Source organism: Alosa sapidissima, chromosome 14, assembly GCF_018492685.1.
Source record: "Alosa sapidissima isolate fAloSap1 chromosome 14, fAloSap1.pri, whole genome shotgun sequence".
Lineage (NCBI taxonomy): Eukaryota > Metazoa > Chordata > Actinopteri > Clupeiformes > Clupeidae > Alosa > Alosa sapidissima.
In genome coordinates, this window is record NC_055970.1 from 35,444,148 (window position 1) to 35,458,349 (window position 14,202).

The window sequence follows — 14,202 nt, forward strand, 5'->3', positions numbered from 1 at the left end:
ACACACAAAAACTTGTCCTGACCCCTAGTTTAAGGACCACTGCTTGATGTTGTGACAACTTGAACATAGTGTACAATGGAATGATTGTAAAAACAAGAGAATGTTAAAAACGTATAACTGTATGTGTGATGTGTAATGATATTTGTAATATGATGTAATGTAACAAACAAAATGAAATGAATATTTTTAACCACAATGTGTGACTTGACTTTTTTTTGGCATCATATGCAGTACAGCATACACCTAGGCTAATATTTATATGTCTTTACATCCGCATATCCAATTTTTTGTCTGTCTGAAAATGTTCACACATTTGTAGTGGAACCTTTGCATGTGATTATTTTGCCAAAGCCGGGTCTTTTGCAACGAGGACAGTTGACCTCTGCAGCCAACTGGGGGTCTTGGCAGCGGCAGACCAGCTCGGGAAGGAGGTGGTCCATGAAGAACACTTCGGCCTTTGGAAGGGTTTCTTCAAGGAAGCGCTCATCCCTCCATATCCGGCGGGTGATGCTAATGTTCTTTGTCCACACCATGAAATCGCACATATTCAATTGGCAAACATGCATTTGCAGTTGAACCTGTGAGTAGTATGAGTGGTTATGGCGCAGCTCATAATGTTCATTTAGGCAGAAGGTAGCATCAGCCTCAGACCCCTGTAGTCCCTCTCTGTATTTGTATGGACATTTGATCTCTAGTAAACCTGTTCCACAGCAGTCACAGGAGAATACACCATCAGGAGAAGCAGCCAGATATGGCTTGTCTGCTTTCACAGTTAGCCCCACTGCTTTTACATTGAAATTTGTATGTGTCTTCCTCATTTCCGTTTCGTAACACTGACGTGCAGTATCTTCCATTTGCCTTCCCCACATGACAGCTGGTACAGTGAGCTCCTGGGCATCATACTGCATTATATGTTTGACCACACTTTCAACTGAAGACTGCTTACATCTAACAACCCTGTTAAAAGTACTTCCAGTTATACGTCCTACTCTGTGTATGTTCCATGTTGTGCACTTTGCCTGATCTTTAGTCACATCCTGTAGATGTTCCAGTTTAGTAAGTGTGCATCTTCCTCTCATTTTCTCAAAGCTGACTTCACACTTAACTTTTAGGTCAGCTGGTGACAGGTCCCTTGCAGATGGATCATACATAGCTGTCAGAGGTTCAGGGAGTTCATATTCAGTTTCAGAGGCTGTGTCAGAGTCCGTATCAGTGTTGATGGCTGTAAACAAAGCAGCATCTGGGCATATTGTTTTCAGAGCCTGAAGATCATCAGATGTAATTGCTGTGTGTAGGAAACAGATTTGTATATTTTTTAATAGACAGTATATTTGTATTTTTTAATAGAATTAAAATAGTTTTTAATAGAACTTTTTCAGTGAACTTATTACTACGGTTTGTATGTATTGTTGTATTATTAAAATGCAACACCATCATTGTATTCATAATTTGAAGAGTTTGGTTCCAAAACGCATTTTTCATATATATACATTTTAAACGACTTTTTAATGGTTTTAAAAATTGAGATTGAGCGTTTTGGAACCAAACTCTTCATTTATTTACATGCAGGCCTATCTGTTGTGTTTATCTGCTCATTGAAATTATACATGTTGCAAGTAATTCCAAATCTAGGCAAATGGAAGAGTGGGACAGTAGGAGGAAGTTGTATGTTAAACTATTTCTCATAATGTTGCGCCTTTTGGCAAGTTTTACTGATCGATGTTTTGAGGGCAGAAAGTACTCCGATTGGTTCAATCATCTGCCATTAGGATGCACTGACAAAAAAAAACCCTACTAGGATTGAGATATCACTCGTGGCGCTGTGTGAAACCTACCTGTACGTTTTGGAGTGTTGGAACACGACGAGATTGGGGTAACTCGGTTAGATGCCTTTTTGGACGACTAAAGTTAATCAGTTTTAGTTTCTGTGGCTCAGCTTTTGACCGGGACATAGCCTTCCACTGATTGGGCTTGGAGGTGCATGCAACCTCCTCCTCAGTAGCATTTTTCCGTCCTGACAGTTCAACTTGACACATGATGGCAGCAGCATGACTACAACAAGAGGCGAGGCTGGAGTGATGGACAAGGTAATGTGAGTAAAAGCAGAATTAACATACATTATTTTGTGTGATTGCAGATACATTTTGATAGGTAGACTTACCCTGCCATGCATGTGCAGTTAGCCGTGAGTATGTACCCAAGGGCCTTGTGGACATACACCCAGGCATCATAAGGCTTTGCTTTAATTGGGCAATTGCCTTTGGCTAGGGAGCACACCTGACCTCAACACGCAAAAATCCGGTGCAGCATCAAAGTATTTGACTAGCTTCACATGACCACAGAGCACGTAGTTGTAGGCATCAAGGGATTTGTACGCTTTAATTCTTTCTCTAGTATACACACTTGGTGTCTGAATGAGATATATCAGGCCATTCAATTGCTGGCCATTTCTGGTCATCCACAATCCCACAGATCGTCCTTTATAGCGTAGGGATCTAGCAAAATCTCACCATTGCTGAGAGTAAGTTTTTTAATATAATCGGCACGATCGGAGGTACTAAGGCTTCCCACATAATCCATGATCAAATCTGTATACAGTATGTACAGTATGTTGTATGTGTGCAGTTATTAAATGTGGCAGGTCGTAAAGTCACGTAAACATTAGCCATATCTTAGCAAGTAGCCTGTACGTCAAAGAGGTGGACAGACGAGCTCAAAATCTATAAAAAGGTAAATTCATCTAAATGTTCATTATATGTGAGCAAGCTATATAAGCTCTGTGGCTAAAGAAAAACGAAGGTTTTGTAACTTTTATTTAAAAGCTCATCTGGGCTGTCCGATTACTGCTGCTAAAATTGCTATAACATTAATGTTACTAGCCTAACATGGTAATTATAGCCATATATCACAGTAACACTGCAAAATTAAAGCTAGACAAACAGATTCAACTAAAATCACGTTTTATTGAGTCAGCAGTTACAATACAACAATGCAATACAAAAAACAAGGGAAGCTTGATACTTAAGGTTATTGCAGTAGTGGACCAAGTTATCAATCTGGCTTTCTGCCTCCTGGTTGCGCACTCACCCAGTAATATTTGTAAACAGGAAACCCGTGTATAGCCTATGATTAAATGTAATAGAATATTCAACTAGGGTAGACTGCTGTTGTTCACAGCACTAAGCTATTTATGGTTACTGATATCAGTAACCATAAATAGCATACCCAGATAGCAAAGGGGCGTTGAATCCACGTTGATTGTTAGAATGGTCGGTTTCCGTCAGACGACCGAAATTCACCGTTGAATCAACGGAGTGGAAGGTCATTCTTTCAACTGTCGGAGAATGTCGAAAACACTCCGTTGAATCAACGTTGATATGCTGGCTAATTTTCAACGTCATTAACGGGATGTCGAAATGAGGTTGAATTGTGGTTGTAACATCAACGCATCTGGGGCAGCAATTTAATAAAGACAGGATGCAGTCCAAGCATGTTGTAGGTTCAATAATGCTATTTCTTGTAGCCAGCCTACCTACCTAAGCTGCAGATAGGCTATGGTCATAACTATCCCTGGTACAACTTCTGGCATGAAATGAAAACTATGGCCTAGCCTATATACTTTCCTTTTAGCCTATATGTATATCTAGTCATTTTTGTTAAGCTCAGTGCTTAACATCATGCAACATCAATGGCATTTAGGGAGGGGGGCACACAGGCTGCAATTTAGAGATCCTAGTAAAACTATTCAACAATGCACGATGTGCTTATAATCTAACACAGTTCAAAGGTAAGTTTAGACATAAGTCACAAAGCCCACTCATACGCCATTGAATTTCCAGACCCCCCTTCCTTGAAATAATTACTCAAGAGTTTGATTTCACAGATAAAGGTTTCAATACCCATTAAACAAAATTGAAAAAACATTTGCATGTTAAAGGAATACATGAAAATTACATCAAGAGAAATGTAGTGCAACAAAAAATAGTTTATTTAAAATAAAATCAAAACATAGACAAGTACAGCTAATGAAGAGGTATAATAAACCAAACGATACAGCATACCAAGCAAAAATCTACAAGATAACTAATTTATTTTTCAATAGTGGCCAACACACACAAAAATGGCCTCTTATTGTTTTATATTATGTCAAACGCAAGGGAGACAGAGAATGAGATTTTGCAGCAATTTAATGTGACAATTAGTCAGGCCGAAAAGGTCCCCCTTAGTGAAAGCTCATCACATCTACCACTTTGTGAGGCAGCTTTAGACTATGCGAACAGTCCTTGTCAACACAGTACAAACAGTGGTGTCAGTGACAGTACAGACAGCGAAGATTTTAGTGAGTCATCCAGCTCTGATGAAAGTGATCCAGGGGAGATGAGTCTACGAGAGAAACTTAAGCAATGGGCATCGACTTTTGGCATTAATCTCGTTGCAGTTACTGCTCTTCTGTCAATATTGACAGTATACCACCCAGAGCTGCCTAGAGATGCTAGGACACTTCTTGGCACTCAAAGGAGAATAGCTGTGGAAACATTAGGTGGGGGTGAATATCACCATTTTGGATTGGCTAAGGGAATTTTGTCCAAATTGAATTCAATCCACCTACCTAGTTGCCTTCAGACAATTAGATTGCAATTTAACATCGATGGTTTACCCATTTTCAAAAGTTCTAAAGTTCAGTTTTGGCCAATCCTGTCAATGATTGATTGCGATTACACGAAAAAAACTTTCATTGTGGGTCTGTTCTGTGGTAATGCAAAACCGTCTAATGTGCATGATTACCTGAAGACATTTGTAGATGACCTCACCCAGTTACTGAAAGATGGACTGACCTACAGAGGTGAAACTCTGAAGGTGATGGTGTGTTCTTTTATATGTGATGCTCCAGCACAGGCTTACATAAAACAGACAAAGTCCCACAATGGCTACTCTGGGTGCGACAAGTGCCATCAAGTAGGTGTGTGGCAAAATAAAATGACATACCCTGAGATGAATGCCAGGCTTAGGTCTGATGAAGACTTTGCTTTGATGTCAGACACAGATCACCACCTACATCCTAGTCCCCTTACTGGCATTGTCCTGATGGTAACACAGTTTCCAATCGATTACATGCACCTGTGCTGTTTGGGTGTAACTCGAAAACTTATTCTGTTCTGGATGAAGGGAAAAAATCTGGCCACTAGACAGCCATCTAGAGTGATCACAGCAATATCATCGAAACTGATTGCTCGCCGTCCCCATATTCCCACTGAATTTGCCCGAAAACCACGAGAACTTGCAGAAATAGACAGATGGAAGGCCACAGAGCTAAGACAGTTCATGGTCTACAGTGGGCCTGTGGTTCTGAAACACATTCTCCCAAGAGAGATATTTGAAAACTTCTTGTTGTTCTCTGTGGGTGTGTTTTTATTGCTCAGTCCCAACCTCTCTGCACCCATGATTGATTTTGCCAATAGAGTACTGACAGCATTTGTAAAAAACTTTGGAGACTTATATGGTGAAGGGGAAATTGTTTTTACTATACATCAGGTGATACATCTAACTGATGTATACCGACAATTTGGTGCCCTTGACCGTGTCTCTTCGTTTCCCTATGAAAATTTTCTTGGAAAAATAAAAAAAATGTTGAGAAAGCCTCATCAACCATTACAACAAGTGGTCAAGAGACTGTCAGAGGTGCCTGATGCCTTGACTCCACCTCCAAGTGCGCAGCCCCTTTTGTTTGACTCACACCAGGATGGTCCATTGCCACTGCAATTCAGCAATGCCAAACAGTACAGAAAGGCATTAACAAAAGACTTCTGTCTGTCAACAAAGACTGGGGACAACTGTATAGCGATAGGACAGGAGATTGCACTGGTCCAAAACATTGTGAAATCATCTGGTTCAGTTTTTATAGTCTACAGAACATTTAGCTACAGAGATTCACATTTCACTTATCCCTGCCCATCCGCTCACATAGGCTGTTTTCAGGTACACACGCTAAAAGACAGTCTTGAAGTTGGGCACCTTGAGGATGTTCGAAGAAAATGTGTGCTTTTGCCAGACCAAGACTATTTTGTTGCCATCCCTCTTCTTCACCAATCCTAATTCCTAATCCTCAACAACCCCCAATTCCTAATCCTGAAAAAAATCCTTAAAAAGAAAAAAGAAAACATATAGCCTATAAAAATAACAAAAAATCCATCTATCTATCTATCTATCTGACAAAATGCTGTGAATGCTCTGAGTAGTTAGAGTGCTTCAGCTGAGTAGCGTCGTCTACTCTTCCTGCGAAGTGCTTTATTTTTCTTTCATTTTTTTGTCTTTTATGTAAAGGTAACTCTGGGGAGGGGGCATCTGCCTCGAGCCCGGCAAGCCTTTGAAGATAGTTAGGCTTAGGTAGCTAATATGTTAGTTTATGATTAGTTACAGGCAGTTTACCTATCACTTAACATAGTGATCACTTGCAGCATATACACCAATAGTGAATTTGGTGTGTAGATTAAGACAGATAGATAGATACTTGTAATATAGGAAATTCTGGAAATATATTTCTAAGGGTTATTTTTCACACATTCAAAACTCATCAGAACTGTTGTTCTAGTTCAAGTGTTTCATTCATTCAGAAATATTATTCTTTTTCAAGTGTTTCATTCATTCACCTTATTATCAGATGGCACAGATGTGGAAGGTGGTCGAGTTCACGGACAAAGGCGCTGCCGTAGTGCCATCCAGCTGGCTCGAGGAGGCTGGGGAAAGCTGGAGGTGTTACTGGCCTGGCTCCTATGACCACTGGCGGCCACCAGGTCAAAACTGGGATGTTTTTGATGACGTGAGGGTCTTGGTAGGCTGTGGTAAGGAAACATACTGCATTAAAACATTTCTTTAAGATTCAACTTGTTACATTGCACTAACACATGTCATTCACTTTCAGCAACATATGGTAAGGCCAAAGACTATTTAGAAGTGTTTGCAGCCTGACTGTGCAACAACAGACATCCAGTCAGAGGCTGAGACTCCTAACAAGAGAAAAAGAAGGTAAAAAAAAATTCTGTCCTCCTGTCTAAGCAAAACCGAAAAGCTCACAAAATATATATACAAAAAAAAAGTTTGTTCAGTGTGTTCTGTTTATATTTCTGTGTTGGTCTGGTGTTGCTGACCCACTACCATGACTGTTCCAAAGGGCAAACCCACGTAGCAATCTTGAAAGAGCGGGCTCATCAGCTAGAGCCAGGAGTTGGAGCTTGCCACGAGAGGCTATTGGAGCTACAGCAATAACACATATTTCAGAATCAAACAAATATCTGATTGTCCATTTAGGCCAGTCTGAAATTCAACTGCCATTTCCTATGCTTCAAGGTGAGGACACTGATGAGGATGAGCCAACCCCTAGAAAAACGGCAAGGCCAACTATTGACTTTGGGCCAGGTAGGATAGGCTAAACATTTGTGTGTTTACTGTTTAATGCCATTTCCAGTAACACTCAAATGCTAACTATACCATTATCTTATTCTGTATTCTGTGTCTTTTCCTTTGCAGACATCAATAGTGAGTGGCTATTAGGGTCATCAACCACCCAAAGAGGTAATTTAGGCCTAACCCTTCCTACCCGGTACACTACTGAAACATTGACACCCTACGCCTGTACCTGTCAGTCTTTGCCCTCTAACACTCTCCTCTATTTCTTTTCTCTCAAACACCATGCAGACTCACATCAAGAAGGGCATTTTACACAAGGTACATTTTACACAAACTCTTCCTTAGATACACCAATTTTGAAAAAAATCTAATCGATGCACCTTGTGATTTTCAAATATAGATGCATGTCAGCCACACCAACCGCTGTTGCGTGGTAAGTTAAGGAGACACAAACATTCATAGTCATATACATCAGAATGAGCTGAAATGTGAAAGTACACCAGTAAGAAAACATATTTCTAATATTAAGTAACTTAAATTGACAGATATTGGATTGACAAAAGTGATACAGCTGTTGTCGCGAGTGCTGGACGAAAACAGACAAATGAAAGAGGAAATCAGCAAGCTGGGGAGTGACATTAGGAGAGAGACGGTGAGGCAGGCAACCCCTGAAGCTTCCTCGTCAAACATCAAACTGCCTCTCAACACAATGGAGGAGTTTGAACAGGCAGAAGCTCTCATCAAGGAAAACCCGCTCGAGAAGCAAAAAATGGTACTTAAATGAGCACTACCAAAAAACTTTAACTTACATTACATTACATCAATTTAAATTATTATGAACATACCTCTTCTTTCCAGCCATCCAGTACACCACTCACAGTAATTGTAGGAATAATCCTTGAAAACAATGGAACACATTACTCATTATGTGACACAGATGAGTTCGCTAATATGGTACATAATTATTCATGCAATGTTTCTTTTCATCTGTTTGTTTGTTGTTTCATTATGTCTTGTCAGATCTCTACATTTACTCTTGTTGGTGGGCACACTGCTGAAGTGACCGTAAGGCGGATGCTGCAGAATGGCCTCACCAACAACCTGGCTAGCCTTTTCAACTGGGCAGGAAAAGGCCACAAGAAACCTTTTAAAGAAACTATGCTCAGTGATGTACTGTATGGTATGTTTGTCAAAAAATGTAATGTGTTACTATTACAAGTTACCCTATCTAAAATGTAATAGTAGTGTAACTATTTCAATTACTTTAACAAAGTAATGTAGCTAAAATAAGTTGGGACAAGTCAAAATGTCTACATCGAGAGATCATAAGCTTTCAGAAAATATGTAGTTTATGAGTATGTGTTCTTGGTTCATTCTTGATTCAAAAGTCTTTAATATAGGGGACAGATTATGTGTTTTTGACTTTTAGCCTTGAGGGAAAACAGCAAAACTCTAAAGACTAGACCCAGGAAGAACCGGAGCACGGGGTACTTTGCTTTATTTGGAGCAAATAACTGACGGTTCGACGCACAGCGTCTTCCTCAGCGTCAAAAGCTCAGTACCTGGTGTGCTCCGGTTCTTCCTGGGTCTTTACAAGAAGCCCAACCTGTTGCAGCCGTCCTGCAACAAGAAGTCTAAATGCAAATTGTTGCTATAAGAAGGCCTATCTTTTCGTTATTGTTCCAAGGAACAAGCAGCGCATTGGCACCGCTGCATCACGTAAAGTAGGCTACTGTACACCGACAACATACTAACTCACCTTTGCAAATGTGCATTTCTACATATAATATATAATATACATTCTAATATAAATGCTTATAAATAAATATCCCACAAAAAAGAAATAACACAGCCAATATAGCTAAATATATACAGCCAAGGCTTAACAACTTCCTTTCACCTTCATTATTTGGGTGAAGGGAGAAGTATAATTCAGATGTTTGCGTTTTTGTAGTGCAGTATTGTATGTTTATGAAGCAAATTTGAAAAAATGTATTGGCTGTGTTACCACATAGCCTACAATGGGTCCCATTTAGAAACGGCCACATAGCACATTCGTGCTTTCCGTGATACACGCAGCTGCATGAAATGTCTTACAACTTATCGCCACAAGGTGGCAGTTTAAGTCTGCTGTAGCATTGCCGGTAAACAGGGCAGCGGACTGCATTCAAAGGCGTTGCTAGTGGCATTGAGATACTGTAAGCAGAACGAAACTAAAGATCAGAGCCTACTTTTGTTTTTATCAAGATGATGGCCTTTGGCGAACAGTTTAGGCCTACTCAAAATGAGTAAAACCAAAATTGGCTAGACTCTACACAGCATTCTGTTGAACTTGGCGGATTGCGCACCTACGAGCAAATTTGACCAGAAAACTAACAATTCTCCTTCTGTAGGCTAGGCCTATTCTTAAAATTAATAAATAACGATAAATGTTGGTGCTATTTCAGAAAATGGTTAGGCTAGATAGTCTAATCCCAAACTGCTACCTCCACTACATCCAACAATAATATAATGTATTACCTTTAGAGTGTTTACAAAACTCCTTCAACCTTCTGCCTTCATGGCTAGGGTACTGACCAATCCTGGCTCAGGGATTAGTTTCTTGATCTCGTGCACGGCCATCTAATGCTGCACCAGGCATTCTGATATTGTGCCCATTTTAGTAGGGTTTTATTCTAAGTTAAATTAATTAAATTAAGTTTCTTTGTACACTAAATGATTGACATGTATAAAGGTTATAATGTTACAGCTTACCTGCGCCACGTTGGATCACTCTTGACGGGGTTGACCATCCAAAAACGAGTCGTATAATTTCATGTTTTGTGGTTCAAAATTGTTTTATATCAGAATGTCCTCCTTTCTTTTAACGTTTGTTTTGTATTGTTTATTTCTTTCAGCTGCACTCCAAAAACAGCTGCCAGGGAGCACAATTATGATTTATGAAGGCACGGTGAAGAAGTGGTTGAAGTACGCTCTGGAGAGAGATGGAGGCGTAGGGAGGCGAAACAGGCCAGCGCAAGATCAGGTAGATCAGCTAGTCGAGCTTTTTAAAAATCTCATTAGGCGTAGGCTATTGCTGGACATATTTTGTAGCCTACTAAATGTTAATATTTCTCTATTTCTTTCCAGGCGCCTTCATAACAAGACAAGACATGGAACAAAAAATAAACCTACATGGATCCGATGGAACATAAATAAACGAAAATGTGTTTGATAAGATGTTCTGTGTGTTCATTAGTATGCCTAGCCTAGATCTGGCACTCTGCCTTGAAGGAGATAAATTAAAATGTCTTTGTTATCCTATTGTAAGAGTCATTTCATGATGTCCTGTTGTAGATAAAACAGGAAGTGAAACTGAATTAATCAATCGACCAAAATTCGACAATAATCGATAGTTGAATAAAGGTTGAAGGGGGGTCGATTCGCTGTCACCAGTCAACCCCTTTTCAACGTTGATTCGACGTGGAACAGTATGAGCAAATTGCCGTCGAATCGACGACCGGCTTCAACGTTGATTCAACGCGGTTTGGTTGAAGCGGCGGAGGTTGATTCAACGCCCCTTTGCTATCTGGGTAGTGAGCTGGCCCTCGGAAGAAAAAGTTTGGGGACCACTGGTTTAAAGGAGAATTCCGGTGTGATATTGACCTAAAGTGTATTGAAACAGGTATGATAAGGGATCAGATTCCAAAAATAATTCAGTGGAAATGCATGGATTCCAGTTTCTTCCAGTAGCAGCAACTGGAATCCATGCATTTCCACTGGAATCTGACCCCTTATCATACCTGTTCATTCTTACTCGTTGCTCGACTTATCGTGACTAAATTCAAGATGGCTGCAAACGCTAAACTTCGTGAAGATACTGTCTGTATAAATCGTCTTGTAAGTAAACTACCAGTGCTTTTTCGAAGTTCTCAATGTCTCGTTTTAAATGTCAGGGCCCTCGGAAGTCTACCAATGAAGTGTGGAGATACATTGAGCCTCGTAAATGGGTGTAAAACAGTGATTTATTTGCATGGCTAGCCCGATGCCGAAGCACCACTATTGAAAAAGCTGTTGGTAGCATCGGCTAACTAGCGCCAGATTTTGGAGTGCAGGGGACAAGCCGAGATGGGCTATGAGACATACGTTCACACTCGGTATCATGTTTCAATACACTTTAGGTCAATATCACACCGGAATTCTCCTTTAAACACTGGAACTTTTTAGCTAGCTGACAGGCGAACTGCTAGTATGTTCGGACATTGGATTGCATTGTAAACCTAGCTAGACAGCTAGGCTACATGCTGCAACACAGGTATGAAATATATGATGTCTTATTAACCTTGTTGTTTCTATGAACATGAATTGTTGTTTATAGGCAACATCAACTTAGTCGAGGCATAAAGACCCCTGGATATCTTCATTAAGTACTTAAAGGAACCATATGTAAGATTGTGGCCAAAACTGGTACTACAATCACTTTCAAATTACTGTAGAGCGGTGTATCCCCTCCCCCTCCCCCCTGACTCAAGGTTGCCAAACCGGATGTCGAAACACTACTGACTTTGTGATTAGTAGATAGGTAGAGGGTGGCGCATCAGGCCAAAACACAACATGACATAACAAAACACAACATCAACATCAGTTGAGGGCTGCAACTTCACTTTTTAAATGACAATATCCTGGCCAAACTACAGCTGTCAGTGATATAAGTATTTGAAGTGAACATGATTAATTAATGTCTAGTGACATATCAGGGCCATTTTATGATTAATTGAAATACATTTCTTACATACGGTTCCTTTAAATGTTTGAAATAGCCAAAACCCACCCACACAGCGAAACACCTCGCGATTTTCGGCCAGCGAAATTTCGCCTCGGGGGCGTGACGGCGAAACCGCTAACCTTTTGACTGCAGTGTCTAGCCAGTGGTGGCAAGCGAGCTAATTAGGCTAATCAGCTAATTCAAACTTACAGGCTACTCAGCTACAAGAGACAAGAGAAAGAATTTCCCCTGTTTGTATGTTCACTGCAAGTTGCCTACCATAACTTACCAACTCTGCACTGTAGACCCTAACTGGCTATTTATATTTTTCTGTGAAATAAGCAAATGTATTTGTTCAACTTTATGAAGCAGAATTACGCATAGGCTACTTGGAACATAATACATTTAACAAAGGACAGATGTATGTTGCTAGTGACAAAATATTAACTTTCAGTGTTTTACGATGTCTTTGTCATGGGGAAGTGTTTATCCCCATGCATTTATTCTAGGTTACTGTCAGTGATTGACGCGAGAGAAGCGGGGTCTGTGTTGTGTTGCGTTGCGTTAATTTATTTTCATTGGGCATACCTTGCCGTGCCGTCCACAGCTCTTCAGTTCTGACAAAGCCAAAATTACTCCTTTTGAAACAATGAGTGCAGGAAGCGCGTTTGTATGGTTATATTGCTTGACGGGGGGGGGGGGGATCCCAAGCAGCTTTCAGCCATAAGGCTACTTTGAAAACTATTTCGGCATAGCCTATAAAGCAGTTTAATTAAATGGAATGTAAGTTGTAAACAAACAAGCTACTTGGTGAGGCTTGGCCTCACAGATGCGCTCGTGCCTTAGATGGCAGGAAAAAACTTCACGATAGGCCTATTAACTAACCACCCGATTCACGTTGGCTGGGGGGAAGGGGGGCCATCAGACATTTGTGACAGTTAATCCGGCCCTGTCCCCAACAAATCACACCTTCCCACCTCTGACAGCTTAAAAGAAGTCAAGAGGACTCCTTACTCACATACCTATTCACAAACCTGCGGCATTTTGCCGTGTTTTGAAATCCTATGCAGCTACAGGAGCTTCCAATCGTGAGGAAGCAATTTTGCATTGTAGGCATAACTAACATGCAATAACGCCGCCAACAACAACCAAAACTAGGCTAATCATTGTCAACATGTAAATTAAATGTAACATTATTGTGAATCAAATGAAAATGTTCTCTTTTGCATACGTAGACATAGTAACAGAATAATTTAATAATGTTACAAAGATACTACATCAATCCGTATGTTTCATTAGGCTACTAGGCTGTTTTGCCTTGATTCATTTAGGCTAGGCCTTTTTATTCAGGGCAGTATTCACAAATAATTTTAAGGCTAAAAGTAGCTCCTAACTGGCGAATTTAGGAGCAACTCCTAAAAATAATGGGCGTTTCACTCCTAACTTTAGGACTCCTAATTTTTTCACAAAAAGTAATTCACGAAGCATTTTAGACCTAAAAGTAGCACCTAAGTCTGGGACAGCTTAAGTCGAGAGGACTCCTAACTCATAGGTCTTATAAGACCTATTCATAAACAGCTTTTTTGTGGCATTTTACGTTGCAATGTTTTGAAATGCGTAGCCTATGCGCAACAGGAGCTTCCAATCGCGAGGGAACAATTTTGGCCACCAACAACAACCAAAACTACTCATTGTTAACATGTAAATGAAATGTAACGTTTCATTGTGAATCAAATTAAAATGTTCTCCTCTTTGCAAACGTAGCCTAGGCATATGTTGACAGATTAATTTAATAATGTTGCAAAGGTAGGCTACTACATCAATCCATAGGCCTATGTTTCATTAGGCTTCTAGGCTATTTGTTTTGACTTAGGCCTACTCTTTATTCATTTAGGCTAGGCCTTTTTATTCAGTTATTAATCATCTTCCGTCCTTCGCACTACTTGTGTAGCGCACGCATTCTCCAACCTGTCACCTGTCACTCATCATCGGAAGAGAGGTGTTTGGAATTCCCGCGTTACAATCGTCAGCCAATCAAGGTGGTCACTTCAGTC

General features: G+C 40.3%; 2 protein-coding genes across 4 annotated transcripts; both read left to right on the plus strand.

Annotated features, from left to right (window-relative positions):
- The first annotated feature begins 2,040 nt into the window (after nucleotides 1–2,040).
- LOC121682221 lies at nucleotides 2,041–10,618 on the plus strand. 3 transcript variants are annotated; one of them, XM_042062275.1, is made up of 11 exons: nucleotides 2,041–2,087; nucleotides 6,659–6,839; nucleotides 6,920–7,023; nucleotides 7,169–7,413; nucleotides 7,525–7,569; nucleotides 7,693–7,722; nucleotides 7,805–7,837; nucleotides 7,950–8,176; nucleotides 8,425–8,584; nucleotides 10,302–10,429; nucleotides 10,534–10,618. In XM_042062275.1, the coding sequence occupies exons 4-11, from the start codon at nucleotides 7,335–7,337 to the stop codon at nucleotides 10,543–10,545; spliced, it is 714 nt and encodes a 237-aa protein (XP_041918209.1). In that variant the 5' UTR covers nucleotides 2,041–2,087; nucleotides 6,659–6,839; nucleotides 6,920–7,023; nucleotides 7,169–7,334; the 3' UTR covers nucleotides 10,546–10,618. The 3 variants fall into 3 exon arrangements, with proteins under 3 accessions (XP_041918209.1, XP_041918210.1, XP_041918208.1); XM_042062276.1 differs by having other exon boundaries at nucleotides 2,078–2,092; XM_042062274.1 differs by lacking the exon at nucleotides 2,041–2,087 and adding an exon at nucleotides 2,598–2,730.
- Nucleotides 4,412–6,774, plus strand: LOC121681489. Its single transcript, XM_042061246.1, has 3 exons — nucleotides 4,412–4,550; nucleotides 4,590–5,833; nucleotides 6,659–6,774. Exons 2-3 carry the CDS (start codon nucleotides 4,702–4,704, stop codon nucleotides 6,772–6,774), a joined length of 1,248 nt encoding a protein of 415 aa, XP_041917180.1. The 5' UTR covers nucleotides 4,412–4,550; nucleotides 4,590–4,701.
- Nucleotides 10,619–14,202: the final 3,584 nt, after the last annotated feature.

Bases quoted from the DNA above. Each gene is read 5' to 3' on its own strand.
- LOC121681489 (XM_042061246.1), top strand. From the start codon at position 4,702: ATGATTGATTGCGATTACACGAAAAAAACTTTCATTGTGGGTCTGTTC. The intron at 5,834-6,658 runs GTATAGCGATAG...CCTTATTATCAG, and splicing joins AACAAAGACTGGGGACAACT to ATGGCACAGATGTGGAAGGT.
- LOC121682221 (XM_042062275.1), top strand. From the start codon at position 7,335: ATGCTTCAAGGTGAGGACACTGATGAGGATGAGCCAACCCCTAGAAAA. The intron at 7,414-7,524 runs GTAGGATAGGCT...TTTCCTTTGCAG, and splicing joins AACTATTGACTTTGGGCCAG to ACATCAATAGTGAGTGGCTA. The intron at 7,570-7,692 runs GTAATTTAGGCC...AACACCATGCAG, and splicing joins GTCATCAACCACCCAAAGAG to ACTCACATCAAGAAGGGCAT.